This window comes from Rissa tridactyla, chromosome 4, assembly GCF_028500815.1.
Source record: "Rissa tridactyla isolate bRisTri1 chromosome 4, bRisTri1.patW.cur.20221130, whole genome shotgun sequence".
Taxonomy (NCBI): Eukaryota; Metazoa; Chordata; class Aves; order Charadriiformes; family Laridae; genus Rissa; species Rissa tridactyla.
In genome coordinates this window covers 74,689,429-74,710,212 of record NC_071469.1, presented here as the reverse complement: position 1 = coordinate 74,710,212, position 20,784 = coordinate 74,689,429, and the positions used below count along the sequence as shown (strand labels likewise).

The following is a 20,784-nucleotide window of genomic DNA, read 5'->3' as shown; positions in this document are numbered from 1 at the left end:
GTCTATATTCACCACTGAACAAAGAAGAAAAGGTAAAAGTAAAGCAATAGCCTTTGGAATAGCTTAATGCAATGAAACAAAAGTTAAATGTTTTACCAAAACAGCTATGTGGAATCATCTCTGAAAACAACCCTGTACATAAAAGGGTAAACTGAGGTTCAGGTGACATGAATGTTACCCTATGTTCTGCTACTAGATTGCTGAATAATCTTAGGTCATCACTCTGCATGCTTCAGTTTCTTCAGCCAGAACATGAGGAGAATAATGCTAACTTCCTTAGAAAATGCTTTGAGTTCTAGGGAAGTAAATCCTCTAGATAAAACAGCATGGAATTAAAATTAACTGCTTATTTCAATCTGATTACGGTTCATTAGTCTTAAACATCTGCTTCCTATTAGAAGATTCAGATTTACACTATTTACTCGGTATATATTTCAATTCTCTACATTTTTGCAGAAATCAGAAAGGTATGTAAAAACATGCAGCACAGTCGATTAGTCCCCGAGGGAAAGAGAACGTACATATTTTCACATACACAAATCAAAGAGGGAAATAGGAGAACAAGGTTAAAGAGCATTCGAATAAGGAAACTCTTAAGGGAGAGAACACTCAGACACAAAACTACACAACTGGTGAACCAGACAGTGGGAAGAAAAGAGGCAACAAAGACCTGGCAATTTTAACAGATAAACTGAAGGTTACGTTTATGTGAAAATCCATTAGATTATAAGCATTTTATTTTAATTTATACACATGTATATTTTAGTTACACAGTTTCAAACTAAAGAGTTCCTTCATTTAAGCTACTGGACAAAAACTTTGCATATTAATTATGAAAGTACTTATTTAATTTCCATTGCCATTGTACGTAAACTCTTCACAATCTTTACTGACCAAGTCTTTAATAACTGCAAAAAAAGTTTATATCTTTGTACAATTTCTGAAAGATGACTTTTCAAAGTATTTTTAAGATGTGACCCCTATTGTGCTCAAACTTCAAACTGTGCAAAGCTTTAAGTGGTTAAAAAAAAAGAACATGCAATTATGAATCCTGCCTACAGTCTTATAAAGCATCATTTTAAAAACTGGTATTTTGCAGAATATCGAATTTTATAAATAACTACAATTCTTACATGCTTCAGCAATCTCTCTCTGATCTAGACAAATATATTAAAACATTTGGCTCTTTCATTTAAAATGGTAAATTTAGCCGAGTTAATTTTCTGACAAGAGATAGCTGAAATAGCAAAACTCATCTTCAGGATGTCAAATATTCTTTCCTCAGGTGGTAAGTGCAAAACGTATTGTAGTATTAAGATGAGAGAAGCTTGTTAAAAAATCCTGGAAAAGTAAATATCAAATGGATAGCTCTACGCAGTCTCACCTGAAACTCCACAATCATCATATGCAATGAAGCAGACTGAGGTAGGACAGTGACATTGCTGGTAAGGTGACTGGCCACAGCTGTCCTAGCATACCAGAAATACAGGTTATGCCACGGCAACAAACTTGTAGTAAAAAACGGCTCTCCTACAAGGACAGAAATCTTGGCAAAGAAAGGAGGAGATAAAAAGCATTATAATAAAGAATAACAACTTAACGGTACAGGCTGTTTACATCTTCAATAGTCGACAAGGCAATACAGCAAGTGAAGTCATCTAGATAAAAACTTCTACTGCTCAATAAGAATTTAATTACCGCATGGCAGACATCTTTTTGTGTTTTTAGTTAGCAAATGAATTTTCCTGCAACAAAGTCTGATGGAAAATATGCAGTTTTAGGTTGAAAAGCTTTGTAGTGAGAGTAATAGAACCTTGAAATTTTTAATTTAAGGATGTTAGTAGGTCCAAATATAGACTGCAATCTTCTGAGTGGCTTGAGAAAGAAGAGCTCCAGCCTAGTAGCACATATGCAGTTAAACCAGTTTACCTGCCTTAACAACTGGTGTAGATTAGCAAGGGAAAGTCATACCCTTTCAAAAACAAAGTGAAAACCCTCCCACAGTCTCTCGTCTCATTTAGTTTTAGTGGGACAACGTCTGAACCATCTACTCATTACATTTTATATGAACTGGGATATAATGGGATTCATTGTGGTTACAGTAGCACAGTAGGAAAGTAAGATCTATTTTCACCTTCTGCTCCCCACCACACCACCGAAATTCAGTACTGGACAACCGTAACATACCTTTTTATCTTCCAAATGAGATGACGTCAGCAACTCAGGACGTGCTTCTATTATTTTAATTTTATCTTCAAGATTATTTGCTTTAAAAAACTTTAAAAAAAAAAAGAAAGTAGCATACTATCTTTATCAAAAGCTACGTTTGAGACTCAAACCCACACCAAAATAACAATTTTGTTGAAAATAAACAAAAAAGAAACCAATAGCCAAAAGAAATTTTTAAAAGACTGCCTACCATAACTCATTGGGATGACACAAGTCTGTTCTTGAAGGGTACATACACTTAGAGCCAACATGTCACACCTAGTGAACTAAAGCACGTGCCCTATATATTCCTTCATTTAAGTATATAAAAAGGCAGATAACACAAAAGTTGTCTCACCTTCATTCATTAGAACTTTGAAGCATATGGGAAGGATGGTCAAGAAAGATAAAAATTACTTCAACTACAAATACACGGTATATTTGGCTTCTGTTTGAGACCAGGTTTGCATCTTAATGTGCCTACTGTTTATGTTGTTGTACTCCTAAGCCACAGGCTGAGACAGACCTCTTTTAAATAATACACTGCCAACTAAAACAGACACAGCCCAACGATGACTTCAGGAAGCTTCCAGTCACTCCTTAGAGATTAGCTCCCTTTCCTGAACAGCCTCCACTCCACTGGCAGGGCCTTCTGTGCTCTACCCCAAGAAAGCAGCTGAAACATGCTTTGCAGTTAAGACCCACTGCCTACTGTCTCCTAAGAGCCAAACAGCAGAGCAGGCATTCCCAACTTGTCTCAGCTGGAAGACAGAACTGCTAGATGCCACTTTCCTGGTAAGACTGGTGCAAGCAATGGGATGCTCTCACATTCCACTAATCCTCAAAAACAGATAGCTTTGCCATCACCAACACAATAAGGCATCAGAGCAGCACCTCAAGCAGGCAAGCAACTGCCAAGGAGAGATCAAGCACTGGCAACCGTAATTCCCTCTGCTCAACTTCCCCGGTGGCCTATTCGGCTTGTGGGTAATGCTACGAGATTGGATATATCTCCAATGGGATTTATTCCTCCAAGAATCTGCATAAAGCCCTGTACAAATACCAGGAAAAAAATAAGAACTCCTCCCCGCCCTCCCCGACATATCCCACCTCCAAGAGTCTTGTCAAACTGTACAATCAAGTACATTCATTAAACTGATTTAACCTCCAAGCAAATGATGCAAGGACAATCAAGAGCATCAGCTCTGGCCTTAGAAATGCCCTGAGTTCATTTACTGCTTTTAATAGAAAACTGAATACTCACTTTTTCCATGACAGAACGGGACACAGCAGAGTTTTCTAATGTAAACACCTAAAGAAAATACACAACAGTTAGTCAAACTAGCTTTATAATTTTTAATTAGAAGAATATGTAAATGAACAATGAAGGAACTATTTTGATGCTTGAGTGAACATAGTTCATAAGAACCATGCACCTATTCCACAGCTCACCGTCATGTACCTTTTTAACAACAACAGAAATACCCCCAATAGCTAAAGGCTAAATAATGCTGTTTTCACAGACATACAAGAAAAAACCCAACAGAATGCAAATATTTATTTTCCGTTTTTAAGATGCACATGGTATATTAACATTTGCTCTAGGCATATATTTACTCATGAACAAATGCAAGCCAGTGTGCTGAATCAATTTCCAGTAGTGCGTAGTCCTTGTAGGCATTGTTTAACACGATCTGACTGTATCAGCTGGAAAGAGCTCAGATGTGCAATGCAGCACACCAGCCTTCTGAAGTACGAAAAATAAAATAGGTTTTATTCAAAATTGGTAAATAGTTAGGCAACAGGCTACCATAGGGCTAGGAAAGTATTACAGAAATCTCTGCCCTATTCATCTCCTTTCTCCTCAGTAGTCATCTGTGATTAGTCACTACTAAAGACAAAAATACAGGGGCCAATGATCACTGGTTTAACTCAGCATGGTTATTTATTTCTATGAACTGCCTAGCATCTTCCTCAGGATTATATTACATTACACATTCCCAGACATTGAATTCAACTATAATAGACTTTAGTTTGAAGAGCCCTATGAGAGAACACTTCAAGTAAGTTATATATGTAAGTGAGACAGCCAGGCAGCTCTCATTTACACCCAGACTCGTTATTCTTACTGCTTCCTATCTTGCTGTTACAGACCTTCCACTTCAGACTAGATAGTAAATGTAATTATGTAATTGCAAACATAAAAGAAGAGAAAAAAAATTGCCAGACATTTAGGTCAGTAGAAAGAGTATTTCCAAAAGCACCAAGATACAAGATGGCAAAGAGGAATCAGCGGAGAATGAGGAACACCACTTTCATTCAGTGCTACACACTGATAAACATCAAAACTGGTAATTATTATCTCCCTATACTTCAGCTTGATCAGAGATGAATTTAACCTGCACTGCAACACAATGGGAGCCTCTTTCTCACTTGTCACTGAAGAGGCACTGGAAATAATTAAATAATGGGCTGGAAATGCTGAACTACATGAGAGAACTAAAAATACCAAGCTAAAATGCAAAGATCAGAAAAACAGGAAGTACTGTACCTGCTTTGCTCCAAGATAGTGAGCCAGCACAGGCAGCAGACTGCCATCACTGATACAAAGGCAAACACTATCTGTTTTCAGAACCTACACAAAATAAATAGTCATTGTTATTCCTATTCCAGATGAAAAATTTTTCAAATTCTAGACATTTTCGTGGTGTATTTTCCCTCTTTATACACTTTCATATCCAATAATGACTGGAAAACACAGTGATTAATACAACCACTTCAAGCAAAACAGAACAGTGCAAGAAATATTAATGTAATCCTATTGTTTTAAGTCAGAAAAAGTTTGCACAAGAATGTATTGTCTTTATTCAACTACCAACACTCCTTCTAACAAATACACAGAGCTACTACAAATTCCTACACAAAAATGGCTGCTTACAATTTAAAAAAAGTAATACCAAAGTTTTCACAACAAAATACAATTTACAACTCCTGATGTAAATAATATATACTTTGTGAGCAAAGCCCCTTAGCAAGAGAAAAACAAATTCCATAAATAAATATGCAATTAAAACAATACACGCATCTATCACAGTGGCCAAAAAACCTACAGGCAACATGCACTCACTTTCGTCAAAGACTTGATGTATTGGCGTGTTCGGTTCTGATCATTTAATTGCCCAAAGCGTGGTCTATTCCAAAGAAGATGAGCCTGACATCTACAAACAGGACTCTCAACACGAACAGCTGCTTTATTCTCCTCTTCACCTCTGGAAAAAAATTTTAATGACGTATTAACTACAGTATCAGTAACATGTTTTCACAAAGAGGTACATTTATGCATTTTAGCTAGTACGCACATTAACGCATATGGACTCCACTGTTACTTGTTCAAATTTAATAGTTCTCCAGGTACATTTTTGTAGATTTGTATTTCCAAATGAAAAGAAGAGAAAGGGCCAATTTTCACCTTTTTTAAAAGATAAAACCAAGAACTCCCCCAAACTTTCCCACTAATTGTGATGGTTAGGTATTTCAGGTTTTGATCTTCTAGGAAAAAAAAGATACTCGTTTGGCTTCGTAAGTAAAAAAGGCGCATAAAATTAAGACATTAACTCTTAAAGCTGAGACTGATTTTTTAAAATGTTAGCTGTTATAGTCATTACAACCAACATGATTAAGCTTCTTTTAATTTCAGCAAAAGGCATTAATCTCAAAAAGACAGTGCTGACTAGGAAAAACAGAAAACGGAGACAGCCTTTACCCATATGACAGCTCAGCTGAGCTGTATTTTTAGGATTTCCAGGAACCAACCATGAGTAATTTTTGTTTCTCTGTCACAGAATGCCACCATGTATAAGGCAGGAGCCTGCAGTCGAAGCCTCAACTATGTTTTTATGCATAATGTGTTTTTTTCACCTGTGCGTTGCCCATGAAGTGTCTTTTAATAATTTTCTAGTCTTTAGGTTCTTATCTTGCTCTTCTACAAAATAGCTGCTCTAAGATCAGCAAATACTTGAGCTTGGAGTAAAATACCACCCTTTTTCACACACATGTATCGTTACCTGGCTTTCTGCAGCTTGTACCACACAGAGTACTCGTCACGACAGGCAGTCAGGTACACCTTCTCACCCTGAAGGACTGGCTCCTCATTTGGAAGAAAATATACACACTGCATCCAGTGATCTCTCCACTGAAAAGGGTTGATAAACAACAGCTTAGGAAGTAACTCATAAGTAGTAAATGGAAAGTAAACAAATAGCAGGAAATCAATTAGTAAGAATGGTCACAACTCTGAAGCACTGATGTACGACTGGTTGAAAGAATCTTGTTCATGTTAGCAAGGCTGAATAAAGACCAATACCACATATTGAATAAACGTATTTTATATAGATTTCTTACAATAGAAAATGCCTGAGACTACTGGCTTGTTGACTAGCTAAGCTTGTATTTTAATCAAATGAAAAATAAATCCAAAATACACTTTGCATTTATTGATGCTGTTTCACCTCTATAGTTCACTTATGTTAGAAACCAGTACTGAATTGGTGACAGTGACCAGTGGTTGGAGCCTCACGCATCAAATGAGGTCACTTAGTGTTACTCTGATATGACAGCACAACTACCTTGTGTTTCAAAAACCTTTTTTTTTGCATCATAAATATTGCAAGCTGATCGGCCATTCCAAGCTGACTGAATGCCCTGAAGCTTGACAGTTTCAAATTTTATTCTAAAACACAGTAAGTGCAAACAATCATTTTGAAGCTTCCTTTTGACTAAGTTCATCCTACTAGCAAATACATTTATACAGAAACACAGCAACCTGATCTAATAGCAATCTCCTGTTCCTCTAATTATCCAGTATCAACCCACCATTTTCCCACACCAGCCTTTTTTATGGGAGTATAAATACATTACCATAAACTTAACACTTATTTGGAAATTTAATAGCAGAACTACACGGAAGCAAACCACAGACTAATATTTTGACAAGGGATAGAGACCAGTTAAGGAAAAATATGTGGAAATCTTTTTTTTTTTATTTCTTGAAAGTAAAAGAAATAAAATAAAAATATCTGGAAGACAGAAAATATCTGGAAGCTTCAGTTTTTAACCTTTACGTTAAAGCTTACGTTGAAGTTTTATATTAAAGAAAACCTAAACCAGGTACATACTGTAGTTAACATTTCTATGACTTGCTTATTTAGCACCTTCTAATACATAAAACATCAAGCGGATGTCCCTTAAACTTTACAGGAACTTTGCTAAACTCCCAGTATGGACTTTACTCAAAATAATTACTGATAGTCATCTAATGATGGTATCTGAAGGCTGAGTATTTTACCTGGAAAGCAGAAGTGGATTTTACCCAGTATGGAGCCATTGTGCAATTTATCATCCCAGAGGGGTCCATGTCAATATCCCACCAGGAAAGTACGATTTGTGCCTTGCCAGATTTTACAGGCTCCAGCTGCACTCTATAGGAGGTAGAGGCACTCCTTACTGGCTTACTGAAATCCACACTACAGAGAAGCATGAAAATTGTAAAAAGAAATAGTTCAGCATTCTTCAGAAATTCTCAATAGTTTCCCAAGCTAAATACATAACTTACATGAAAGGCATAACAGGAAAATTTTGGTTTGAACAAAACAATGCCTACCTTACCTGAACATTGTCACCACATCACTAAGGATAGCGAAGTCACTTGAAGGCATCTGGTTCAGTTGGATGTCACAAACAGAAGGAACACCTGGACAGTCCTCCATTTCTGAAGGGGAGACAATAATTTTTTCACCATCCTCTGCTTCAACATGAACGGGAAACAGTTTGTTCCAGGACCACATTCTTTTGGATTCCACTAACTGGACATACACTGTTGCCCTGTGAGGCACTGCCTCACATCCTTCCTGAGTGTTCAAAACAAAGGGTAAATGCATTAAACAAGTTTGACTTATTAACACGTGTGAGAATTAAATCAATTGAAATGTGAACCAATTTAAAGAAAAGCTGGAACTTTGAAAGCTTCGGGAGCTTTCAAATCTTAAACGCAAATTATTTCAGACTTCTGTAACATCAGAGCAATTTCTCTTTGTCTCCCTATCTGTGAAATACCATACATGAATCTATGCTGCTCAGTGTGGTTCAGCAAGGCCAGATGACTTTAGTAACCATGTAACACTATCAGTTTACTAGCCTCAGTTAAACTTGCATTTCCATTCTCATTCTGAAATAAGAGATCTAACGTGAGCTTCTCAAGGCAGATAACTACTAAGCTATCAAGATTTAAATAGTTTTTGATTGCAATGACTAAATAAGAAAAATAATGGCTCAAATATTCACACATTGACAACTTTTTATCCATGATTAAAGATTAGAGAATATGTAAGTTGTTCTAAAAAACCCCACTGTGAACTAAGACTTTACTGTGAAGTCCAAAAACAATGCTTTTACAAAAAAGACCAATTACAATCTAGAGTTGTACATGGGCAGCAGTAAAAAGTTATGGAGTGCTATTGTTTTTGTATGTAAAACTGGTGAAATGAAACCTAAATAAAGTTTTGCAATCCACATTTTAATTAAAGGAAAAAATTAGAAAAGGTAAAAGAGAAAGCCCTAAAATTATACCTATAGATTATGTGTCAAAAAAAATGCATATTAATCTGACTACAGTGTTTGAAGTATTTCCACAGCCAAAAAGCACGCGGAGTAGCAAGAGCTCCTTAGGCAAAAAACCCCCACAAAAACGAACCAATGCCTGGGAGATGAAGCCCATCAAAGTTAGGAGAATTTCATTTTTTAAAACACCTTGAAACAAACTACTACAGATCCAGATCAAACTGGATGCCTTTCTGAAAGCTATTTGTTAACCAGCAAGTTACTGGTTTTAACACGAAGCAACTAAGTGTAATTTCAGAGCCTGTGATTTACAATATGAACTCCAATAGCTTTATTCTAGAAATGAATCTAGTAAATTATTCACTGAATAAGAAATTTGCACAGCTGATGGTGTACTTACAAATGATACAAGAAGCCTAAATCAAGTATAATCTCTACCCTACTCCAAAAAAGACAGAAGAGTTCCTCTAAGGATAAATGTGACACACTATCAATTTCTGGGTTTTTTTACCTGTACAAGATACTTGTGTGCATGCTCATAAGTTGGTAAAGCTCCTTCTCCTATCAGCTCTGTATCAAATAATTCTGTTACCAAGATGTTTGCACGACATTGCATATCTCCATCTAAAAGACACAATTTAATATTGTAATATGAAGACACTATGTAAGTCTTTCAAGATGCTATCCTGAAAACACAAGTAATTAGAAAAAGCCAACTTATTCCTGTTAGAGAACCTGCTGAAAATTGCAAATTATTTTCCTTTAGAAGTTTACTATAAAATACAAATGGCTACTGAAATAGTATTATAACACTTCCTTTTGCAGTAAATTTACAGTGTTACTTTCTAGAGAGTAAGGGATTTGCTTGTTTAATTAAAAAACACATAGAAAATAAGAATAAGACATATTTCTTCCTGGTTTTGAGGTACTTGCCCATTTTTTTAATCCTAGCCTATTTTTCTCACCTGGTCCAACTGTGACTTCAGTGGAGTGTTTGTTGATTACCTTGATCTTGTCACGAAAACCATTTTTCTCCACTATCTTCACAGCAGCATTAGCCATGGGCTTGAAAACCTGTCAATATCAAGAGCACAAAGGACTGGTAAGCTAACGTTAGCTTTCAAAAATGAAAGGACAACACCACAAAATACAATATATTTAGTCCTGCAAAAATTTAACATCTGTATCTTTTCCTATGTTTGAAGTTCACAACCATGAAACAAGACAGCAAGCCTCACTTCAAAAGTTCATAGAGCTCCAATGTCACTGTTACAAACTGAGTATCATCTGTCTCCAAAAGCTACTCCAATTTAACTTTTGAAAGACAAAAATACACATTAAGAATATTTTAGCATGTAAACAACTTATTTTTAAAAATAAAGATATGTATGCATCAAGAGCCCCCAAGAGACTTATACGTGCTCAAGACATAAAATAAATGAATTAATAAATAAAGAACCCAAAACAATCAGCACTGAAATAGTAACTGAAGTATGCCAAAAATCTGCTTTTACTAACAGCATAACTGTGAAGAGAATTTTTGTTTCCTGTGTCTACATGAAAGAGGACTGTCCCTGAAAAATCACAGGATGAAATCCTAGATTAAAAAAAAAATATAGATTTTTACTTGGATAAAAAAATCACACAGCACCCTTTCAACTATGACCCTCATACAAATGGCTCTTCTCATTGTTTCTTCAAATGCATTAAAAAAAGCTAAACTGGCTAAAATGTTTCTGTTATTATCCTTAATGTAAGTAATGGCTGCTAATGACCATCAGGATATTTCTTAACTGCCGATAAAAGAGAGAGGTGCTCTATCCAATCACGAAGAGATGGAAAAATCAGTTTACGAGACAGTCTCTTCATTATGATGTGGTCCATGTTAGGATTAAGTAGTCTGAGAACCCACCACCAAGAGATTAAATTTATGGTGATCAGCAAAATGGTTAGAGAATACACACATTTTTCAAAAACTTGGTTACAGTTTTCCGTATTACACTTGAGTTTTGACAAGTAGCGAAAACAGAACACTACAAAACTTGACTTAGTAATTTTAATCTGCACATTTACAGAAATTGTCCCAAAAATGAAAAACGTAGTATAACTTTTAACTATATTTTTGTAAGACCTAAGTGTTTGTGATGCATAAAAGTATCAAGCTTGCACTTCAGAGGCCACAATACAAAATAGCCAATGCATGCACTCCACTGATAATGCAAACAGAACAGCTGCACTGAAGCTCTAAAAAGAGGCTATGAACACGCATGCGGAGGTATGCGCAACCTGTGACAAATGCTTACCTCAACTGCATAGCAGAAATCTGCACCTGCTGAAGCTGCCATCATTGACAGGAGTCCTGTGCCAGTCCCTATATCTAGAACAATTGCTTTCTCACCTCTTTCTTTTACTCTGCTCACTGCAGCACGAATACCTTGGTAATATTTCACATTCTGTGGAGAAGGAAAAAAAAAAAAAAAAAAAGAAAAAAGATCAGCATCCTTTTATCCATTTACACTTTGAGTTTTTGTGCAGACATCTTGCATTCTCCGACTGTGAGTTTATAATTAGAAAAAGGCCTAGAGTTCTGTATGCTATACCAAAGCCATTTTCAGCAGAAGGTTGTGTTTTTGGAGGGATTAGTCCATTTCAAGTACATCAACTTTTATCACAATATTCACATCGTCATCGATCAGTTAGCTATTTATAGCACGTGTATAATTTACAAATGCCACTTATTTTCTAGAGCAAATGATAATAAGATCCATGTGAGATACTACTGGTTTTCTGATCACTTTTTGCCTGCAGCACCACTCGAATACTCATATAGTGCCTATGAAAGCACAAGAGCTAAAGTATCTTGGATTTAGATTTCCCTATACATCTACTGAAAAACATTCATACCTGAGAAGCAACATGTGTAAATACTGGCTTTTGGTCATGTGCCATTAAGTGGGGCTACAAGCATACTAGCATTAACAACAGGGGAAAAAACCAAATGCCGTCATCTGTCAGCTACAGTACACATATTGAAATATATGCTTATATTTACTCCAAAGCAGCCTATTTTAAGACATTCCTTTCCTAAAGATTTATCAAGCCTTTCCAAAGATTATGCTATCTTTGGACATTATAAATTTGGAAAGTCTGCTGGATCACTTTCTGAACTATTCTATTTAACACTTTTAATACGTAATCCCAGTACAGTTGTTTTAATTACTTAGACAAAACTTGCTGCCTCTACATGCCTTATTAAATGCCTGATTCCACTGGCATGTTTCAATTCAACATGAATTCAAGACTCATACAGAGTAGGCACCATAAAAGTCTTTAAAAAGGTTATTGACGAAACAGTTGACTAAATAGCTAGAGCAGAAAGAACATTTAAACCATTCACTCCAGACTTTATCATGCCTGTAGATATGGCATCTCGATTTTCTTCTCAATCCTAAACAGTAAATAAGAGCTAAAAATACCACAAAAGAATAAAGATAGATTTTACTTACATTCCTATAAAAACTAAGAAGCCTAGATTCACATTTACAGCCTTTGAAATTTCATCTAATGAGCTCTGTCTGTCAAAAATGTCAAACATAGAAGAGCAAAATCAGTTACTGAATGTAAATATCAAGTTCTGCAGTAAACAACAGAACACTAGTATTAGATGTATAAGGCACCTGTTGATCTAAGAACAGGTCTGGTATCTTAAAGGGTACAAATTTGATCATTTCATCTTTCAGAGAAATCTGTATAATCATGCAGTGACAGCTATTCAAGAGAAAGGAAATGGGTATTTTCTCACCATCCAAAAGTTTTTTCCTTTTATACTTACTCTGTCTTTGTCGTGAAGCATATCTGCATAGCGTGACCTACAGTACAGAAAGATTCCAGTCAAAATACTACATACTGCAAAGCACAAACTGTCAGATCTTATATAGCCTCCTTTGTTTTCTCTTATAAGGCAACTGGTCCCCATAGCCCATGAATGCACAGATAACTGACGTGCTCTTTGAGGATCTGAACTGTTTCACAAATCTAAGGAATAATGTCATTTCAGTGATCTGGTCATCAGCATATAAATGAACTAATTAACTGCTGGCACACATCCCCTCTTCAGCAACGGACCCAATGCATAGACCCATGGACAAACAGCTGTGAAATAATAGCTGGGACAGATCCAGGTTGATACAGAGCAATACAAGGCAATGAACGACATCCTATCATGGTCTATCATTTGTTACCAAGATTTAAATTTCTTTGATCCCCATTTCCTCATGGGTCACGCTGCTTAAAAATACCCCAAAATCTAATGTTCCTAACTCCTCTGGTTGTTATATTATGCGCTTAAAAAGTTACTACAGGAACAGACAACTACAAATTATTTGTTGTACTGGGGATTCAAAAGAAATTTAGTCTATGCGTTTTGCCACAACTTAGTCACTGCCAGTATTAAGATCAGTACCTCAGAAAATGTTTAAAAAAAAATTTAGAAGGAAACTACTTGGAGAATACAATCACAATCTACATTTACAGTTCTGCCCATTACAACACAGGGCACTGTAACATTTAGACTGTTCTACAGTCTGTTCATCTCACACCCTTTGAACTTCTACAGAAATAAACCCAAAAACTGTCAGAAAAACAAGCTGGGTTTGCTCTTTTTTGTAGCTTTAGTGGAACAACAAGCTATTTTTTCTAGCATACCTTGCAATTTCCTGATGGTAGTCATAGTTCTCATCCTCTTCTAACCACTCCATCGCACCAGTAGTTGGATTAGCTCTTCCACAAAAGGTCTTCATGATCAATCTCAATTTGTATTATCTATGTATTAAGTACAGTTTTGCTGCTTTGGCTTCAGTATAATACCCAAAAAACTGGCTGTGAAAAAAACCCAAAAACATATAAAACTTCCAGTGAAAACAACATGCATCACTTCAGCTCTAGATCCATATATATACTTTCCCTATTACACCTGCCTTGACAGAAGCACCGATGACTGCCTTATTCTATAAGAATGTTTTAAGCTCAAATCTGTCCCCCAGCCTTGCTCATGATCTCAGCCCGGAAAAAAAAAAAAAATCACCCGTAAATTCTCAAGAAAAAACACCTGCCCCGAGACGAAGCACGTCGGCCCGGGGGAGGCCAACCACCCTCTCTAGGGGATCCCCACGCCCTCTCTGAGGAGTGACCTGCAAACTCTGGGCAGCGGCAGAGCCGAGGGGACCGGCTGGGACCCCGGGCCGCGCTGGGGAGCGGCAGCTCTTGGGACAGGCCCGGCCGTCAACAAGAGCAGCCTCAGGCCGGACCTCCCCCAGCCTCAGGAAGGAGCTGCGACCGGGAACGGCGAGAACTCTCTTCGATACCCCCTACCCGAAGCGGCCCCACCTCACCCTCAGCGCCCCAAGGCAGCCCCTCCACAGCCCCCGACATGGCCGTCACTGCCACCTACCCCTCAGGCCGCCTCACGCGCGCGTGCCACCACCTTCCCGGCGTGCACCGCGCCGGGAGGGGCCCGCCCCTTCCCGCCCTGCGTGGTGGCCGCCATGGAGCGGGCGGCGGTGCTGCGCGTCAAGCGGAAGCGCGGCGGGGCAGAGCCGGCTGAGGCGCTGCTCCTGGCCTGCAAGCGGCTGCGCACCGACTGCGGCGGCGACGGGCCGGTGGAGAGGAGCCTCTTCAAGCTACTGGCGACCGTGTCCTCCAAGGTACTGCCGCCCCGCCGGGGTAGGCCGGGGCCGCTCCTCAGGCAGGCGAGGGAGGTTTGATCCTGCTGGGGATCGTTTTGCTCCTGAAGGGGCTTTTGAAAGCAGCAAACCGTCTCCGGGTTGACAGCGCTGCTCCACGCGGGTCTTTGCGGGTCCTGGAGAGCAGCATCTCGATGCGAGGTGTCATTCTGTCATGATAAATAAGGGCAGGGGGGCCTTCTCTTCACCACTCTCTGAGCAGCCGCTTGCTTGGTGGCATACCCGCACCCAAAGCTGGCGGTTAGTTAGGATTGTTAGTTAAGGAACATAGGGTAGAGCAACCACCATGAAAAGCTGGGTTCAACACTGACTCTTCTGTGCTTATAGACTGTTCTTCGCTTATAGGCTACAGAATAGTCGGTAAGTGAAGCCTGAATTTCTGCTCTTTGAGGTGCTGAAGCTCAGCCCTCCAAGGCTAACAACATCTGTCCATTGCGTAGCCTTTTATATTGAATAAAACTAGTATTTCTTAGGAACTGGTCCTCATAGGAGACTGAAAAGGATATTATGCCTTAAATTTAGGACCATCACAGTCTTTCAAAAGCATGTGTTTTTGTTTGGAGGGTTATTCTGGACCACAAAGTATATTGCTTAAAAATAAAATTGAAGTAGTCTTACAGTTTACAAATATCTTATATACTTTTTTTCCCCATATCAAAAGACTATTATGGTAGCTGTATTGCTTAAGGTAGTAGTAGAAGTTACTTGAATGTTTTTAGGAGTGTTTGTACTGCAGTCCTCAAATAGGAAGTACTAGTAATAGTAGTTATTAATCACTTCCAGGAAGGCGTATGACTTACTATGTTGGTGGTGTTATTATAGTCCTCCTCCTTTTTGTTCCTCTACCCAGAATGAACCAGTTCAGAAATACGTTCAAGAAGTGATCACTCGAGAGAAAGCAGCTCAAAGTCTGCGACCCTCTTTAGGAAGCTCTCAGCGAATCATTCAGGAACTCCGCTCTTCCAAGCAAGAGAAAAGGAAAGAAAACCGTTACCGTGTGATAGCCAGCCATCGACCTAACTGCACCGAAACAGTTACACCTGTCAGAAATGGTGAGGCGTCGATTGACGGCGACAGATCGGACTCTGAAGCAACAGAAGATGCTTCACAAAAGGAGAGCAGTGCCATGGATAAGAGTTCGGACTGCTGTGGGAAATTCCAGTTGTTTGATATTGAACAGGAAGAGGAGGTCGTAGGAGATGCCAGTGTAACTGCTGCAAACCCACAGGTCAGCAAACAAACTTAAGTGTACTTGAAGTACTTTGATATCACTGTTGACTGGTACATGTGGGCGAACTGACTGCTGTGTAAGTTTTTTTGCACTGTAAGTATTCCACTATTTAACAAGAGCTTTAACTAGAGATTTGCGAGCTGCAATATTGTACAGGGAGTTAACTTTTATGAGGATCCTTAAGTGTGCTAATCCTTAAGTGTCCAGTTCTGGGCTCCCCAGTTCAAGAAGGACAGGAAACTGCTGGAGAGGGATCAGCAAAGGGCTACCAAGGTGATGAGGGGACTGGAACACCTCTCTGATGAAGAAAGGCTGAGGGACCTGGGTCTTTTCAGTCTGGAAAAAAGACAGCTGAGGGGGCACCTTATCAACGCGTATAAACACTTAAAGGGTGGGTGTCAGGAAGATGGGGCCAGGCTCTTCTCAGTGGTGCCCAGGGACAGGACAAGGGGTAACGGGCACAACCTTGAGCATAGGAAGTTCCATCTCAACACGAGGAGGAACTTCTTTCCTGTGAGGGTGGCAGAGCCCTGGCACAGGCTGCCCAGAGAGGTGGTGGAGTCTCCGTCTCTGGAGACATTCCAACCCCGCCTGGACGCGTTCCTGTGCCACCTGCTGTGGGTGACCCTGCTCTGGCAGGGGGTTGGACTGGATGATCTCCAGAGGTCCCTTCCAACCCTATGATTCTATAATGTTGTTGAGACAGACAGATGTGTGGAGTTGGCTGGTACAGGAAGGGCTTGTACCACTCTGGTTTTCCTGTACACTGCTCTGATGTATAAATTCTCACATTCGTCTGTCAGTTGGATCTCGGTGGTTTTTGATTAACTTCTCTACCTAGAAAAGAAAACAATCTAATTTGGTGTCTTCTTATCTACCCAGATGCCTAGGAATGTTGCTTCTAGGCAAGATTCACTGAAGGAAAAGATAGTTTTGAGCCTCCCCTTCTCATACTTCCTATATAAGGTTTTATTGTATATTTTGTTTTTAGCAGAGCTCCAGGTGTTTGACAGGCTGCGTAAGCCTCTATGTCCTGTTTTGATTGGTATTATGAATTCAGTATGTTTTCAGTTGGAGGAATATCTGCTCAATATCTAGCATGGTTTTAAGTATGAAGAAGCTCTGCCTTCTATGTAGGGTTGCCCCTACAGAGTGTTAAGAAGATTTTCTATCAGAGACTCATAACTATATGGAAAAGAAGGTAAGAGGGCTGCGTATGCTTTCTTTAGTAGTCCCTTCACTGTATGTAAGTACACGTGGATGCTTTACTCTGAGGAAAACTTAAATGCTTAACGTTAAAGAAGATACTTGGGTGAGGAACAGCCCAACCAGCTGTCATCCTCCAGCATTTCTTATGGCTTATTTCAGGACTTTGCCATCAAACTTCAGTATGAACTCTCACTTTCCATTAAGCACGTATTTCAAACAGACATTTGAGATCTGCTAGTTATCTATCACTCTGCTGATTAGAAAAACAGAAATGAAACTGAGGTAGCATCAGAACTTACTAGCAGTAAGTTTTTAAAGTAAGCAAGCTTTCTTTTTCATTCTGCAAGTATTTAGAAGTGGCTGAAAGGATGGTCTGTAGCTGTTCCTTAGAATTACTTAAGTAGCTCAGGAGACACCACTGTGGATCGGACAGGAAATTCTGAAATGCTCTAGCAGAGAAAAATTGGCAGCAAAAACCTGCCTGTGTAGACCTTCAAGTGCTATTCACTAAAGCAAATACATTGGAAATAATTCATTAGGAAGGAGAAAGCATGAAGAAATGTCTTCTGTGTTTATGTTGAAGTGACAAAATAAAAAGCGTATCTGTAGGGCCTGTCAGCCTTTTCCTGTTAATCTGTCACATTTTCATTGTTTCTCCTGCACACTTTGTATACTGTAATCTGCCTGCATGTTATCACTGCTACTGTATGCATATCTTTCCTGCAGTGTTGCAAGTGTAATGCTTTACAAAGCACAGGCTGTCTTAAAACTTGTCTTTTGAACCAACATGTCATCAGAAACAGATGGGATTAGTCATATCCCCTTCAATAGTTTCTAATGAACTTGTCCCAGAAGTTTTCTCATGCTATCTGAAACAAGGCCTGCCTGGCTCTATTACATTAATTGGAAAATTCTTTGGTGTCTTTCTGTTCTAATGTTCCAAATACCAACGGTCCGATGCAAAGGTGTTCTGGTTGAAGATTTCAGAATGTCATCCTTAGCCAGCTGTTGGCTACTGTCTACAAAGGCAGTTGGCTGTACTAAACTAAAACATTGCACGACTTCAGTGAAAATACGCATTTTTTATTTATTTTTCTCAGCAGAAGACTGATCCAGATGTGATTCTTTGCAATGCAGTCGAGATGATCCGTGAGCATTTAAATGTTTCTGAAGATAGTAAAAAAGAACACCGTGAGAAAGACGAGTACGTTTATGACATCTACTATACGGAAACATCAGCCCCTGGTTGGATCGAAAATATCCTTTCTGTACAGCCATATAGAGAAGAATATGAACTGGTAAGGATGTGGGAAAACAATCTTCCTTAAATAGAGAGGTCACAAATAAACATGTTTGAAGTCCTATTGTTAGATGTTGCCATGCCAAGAAAAATCCTTTGAGATACTACACGTATGCTCAGTGAATTCTGTGTTAGGCTGCTTGTAACTGCCAGTCCTGTGTTCTTCCAGGTTACTGGTGATTCAAGCAAATTATGATATGACAATGAAAACCAAAGGGATAGTGCTCATGTACTGTGAAGAATTTGTCTGGCTTCAAATTGCCAAATAAATTTTGGCACACAAATCTAAGCTTGAAGTAATTCACATCTCATTTATGACTAGGAGGCAGCAGTTAAAATATAGTTGTAAATACGGTTGGATAAAAAAAAGAAGCAAGGGAAGTACACACATTTTTTTTTCAGTATTTTGAGGACTTGACTTTAATCTTAATATATAGATATTTTCTTGCAATAGAATTGTCCTTCAGTGATTGTGGAGTTAGGAAGTTAAATGTAAACTTCAGTCTTTCATTGTATAGATACTGTGATCTATAGACTTGCATATCAGGAACTTGAAGGTACTTTTTCTGCTTCTTGATCTATTACATGACTGCTGAAGTGAGTAGGAATTATTTAGACATTAACCTTGGCATTTAAATGCTGCACTGGAACATTTAAATGCATGACTTCACTGATTTTTTTTTTTTTTTTTTTTTTCACCTAAAGCAGATTGCTGTGCTATGGTGAATATACTGACAACTGCTCTGTGCAACTGTTGAATAACTTATGCTTCCAGTACATAAGCATCTCTTGGTGCTTTATGATCTGTATAGTATTGTATCAGGGGATGAAAAACTGCTTTCTGCCAAGTGTCTGTATTTATAGTGAATGTTATGTTTTGCGTTGATATGCAGGTAGATAATGATGACGTTCCAAGGGAAATATATGAAGATGAAGATGATGAAAATGATGAAAATAACTGGCGTAATGATTATCCTGATGAAGACGAATTCTTACCTGAGGAAGATGGGGATGGAGAAAAAGGTATGCCTATCATAAATATTGTTTGCTTTCACGCTGCGCACATTTAAGTCCCATCCATTTTTACATACCGTCTCTAAAAAAGCAACTAACTGAGCACTGCTGGGGTAGCGCTCTGCTCTTAAGGATAAATCTGCTTAGAGAAGGATCATCTTTCTTGGAACTACAAGAGATCTTAGTGTTTTTGCAAAGTCAAAATTAAGAACTCCATTTCAGGCTGCTGCACTTGCAAAAGATTGCTTGTTTGGAGAAGGAATAGATTCCAGATACTTGTGAAACACTGTCTTTGCTTTCTTAACTCCCCATACCAGTGCACTCCTGGCACAATTCAAACTTCCATCTAATACAGAAGTTAATCAGATTTTATACTTGTTAATGTGTTACTCAAGAAGCTTACAATAGACTGGTTAACCTAATTGTTTAACTTAAAAAAAAAGTATACTCTAAAGTGATGCTCTTTCTTTAGAGTCTGACGAGAGCTCCAGTGATGAGGACCAATGTTACAGGAGAAGAACATGGAACAAATACCGACAGGAGGTTCTACAGGAATTTGGATATGATGAGATACAAGATTTGGATTCTGACTAACAGCCCTTTTTTGAAGGTGAAATATATACTGAAGATGAAATTCTACTGTTGCAGTAGAACTGAATATCCAGACAGCTGCTAATGGCTATGCATAAGAATGTTGAACTAAAAAAAAAAAAAAACCACCACCAAACAAAAAAACCTGGAAAACTACTGTCTGGTAAAGACTGTGCTCACTGGAACAGAAGGAAACCAATCTTCACGTGGATGAGCTTTAAGCTAAATTTTTGCCTATCTGGCCTTCTGAAACTGCCAGCGACTAGCATGGTTCACCCTAATGCTTACTGACTAGGCTTGAGTATTAGATACTAGATTCAGATTCTAGTAAATACTAAAACCTTTTACAGTCTATCTGAGCTGTTACTATCTGAGCAGCCAGCTTAGCTGGTAGGTATCAAACAGATGGGTGCGAGTATACCACTTAACAATACAAATTTTTGTTCCAAACAAAAGATACTGTAGGCTTTAAAGTAGATTTTTCTGTCCATTCTGTAATGCTGAGGTTCTGAAGAAACTGGTTTTTTTTAAAAAAAAAAAAGCTGCATACCTAAGCATTTGTACCTGTACTGATGGTACCCTCCACATTATATATGGAGGCACTTCTTTGTCATGATGGGTGTGTCAGGTTTCACAAGAAGATCAGCATGTCTGCCGTGACAGCAAATGAAAGTTCTGGAAAGAGGAACTCTGTCCTAGTGCTTTCTACTGTGTTTGTTGCTAAGTTTCAAGTTACCTTCTTTAGGTGTGTTTGAGCATATGAAATGCCTTGATCTGTCCATTTTATTGCTGGATCTACAGTAATTTTACTATTGGAGTAGAACAATATGTGTGCATTTAAGTTGTAAATAAAGAGTTCTTGACTAAGTTTTCTT

The 20,784-nt window shown here is 38.5% G+C and overlaps 2 protein-coding genes across 4 annotated transcripts in view; one reads left to right on the top strand and one right to left on the bottom strand.

Annotated features, from left to right (window-relative positions):
• PRMT7 (protein arginine methyltransferase 7) overlaps nt 1–14,331 on the bottom strand; it is a 23,178-nt gene extending 8,847 nt beyond the window's left edge. For both annotated transcript variants that reach the window (XR_008466352.1, XM_054200972.1), the window contains exons 1-14: nt 14,273–14,331; nt 13,528–13,701; nt 12,656–12,692; nt 11,127–11,276; nt 9,789–9,897; nt 9,335–9,447; nt 7,873–8,114; nt 7,553–7,730; nt 6,273–6,400; nt 5,336–5,477; nt 4,760–4,843; nt 3,473–3,520; nt 2,188–2,277; nt 1,385–1,546 (exon numbers count right to left, since the gene is read on the bottom strand). Coding sequence is in view for 1 of the 2 variants with exons in the window: in XM_054200972.1 (XP_054056947.1) it covers nt 1,385–1,546; nt 2,188–2,277; nt 3,473–3,520; nt 4,760–4,843; nt 5,336–5,477; nt 6,273–6,400; nt 7,553–7,730; nt 7,873–8,114; nt 9,335–9,447; nt 9,789–9,897; nt 11,127–11,276; nt 12,656–12,692; nt 13,528–13,622 (1,578 nt within the window). In the remaining variant the exon portion in view is untranslated. The remainder of the gene's footprint in view (nt 1–1,384; nt 1,547–2,187; nt 2,278–3,472; nt 3,521–4,759; nt 4,844–5,335; nt 5,478–6,272; nt 6,401–7,552; nt 7,731–7,872; nt 8,115–9,334; nt 9,448–9,788; nt 9,898–11,126; nt 11,277–12,655; nt 12,693–13,527; nt 13,702–14,272) is intronic.
• SLC7A6OS (solute carrier family 7 member 6 opposite strand) lies at nt 14,331–20,776 on the top strand. 2 transcript variants are annotated; one of them, XM_054200981.1, is made up of 5 exons: nt 14,331–14,525; nt 15,415–15,792; nt 18,105–18,302; nt 19,198–19,327; nt 19,791–20,776. In XM_054200981.1, exons 1-5 carry the CDS (start codon nt 14,367–14,369, stop codon nt 19,910–19,912), a joined length of 987 nt encoding a protein of 328 aa, XP_054056956.1. In that variant the 5' UTR covers nt 14,331–14,366; the 3' UTR covers nt 19,913–20,776. The 2 variants fall into 2 exon arrangements, with proteins under 2 accessions (XP_054056956.1, XP_054056957.1); XM_054200982.1 differs by having other exon boundaries at nt 14,332–14,525; nt 18,108–18,302.
• Nucleotides 20,777–20,784: the final 8 nt, after the last annotated feature.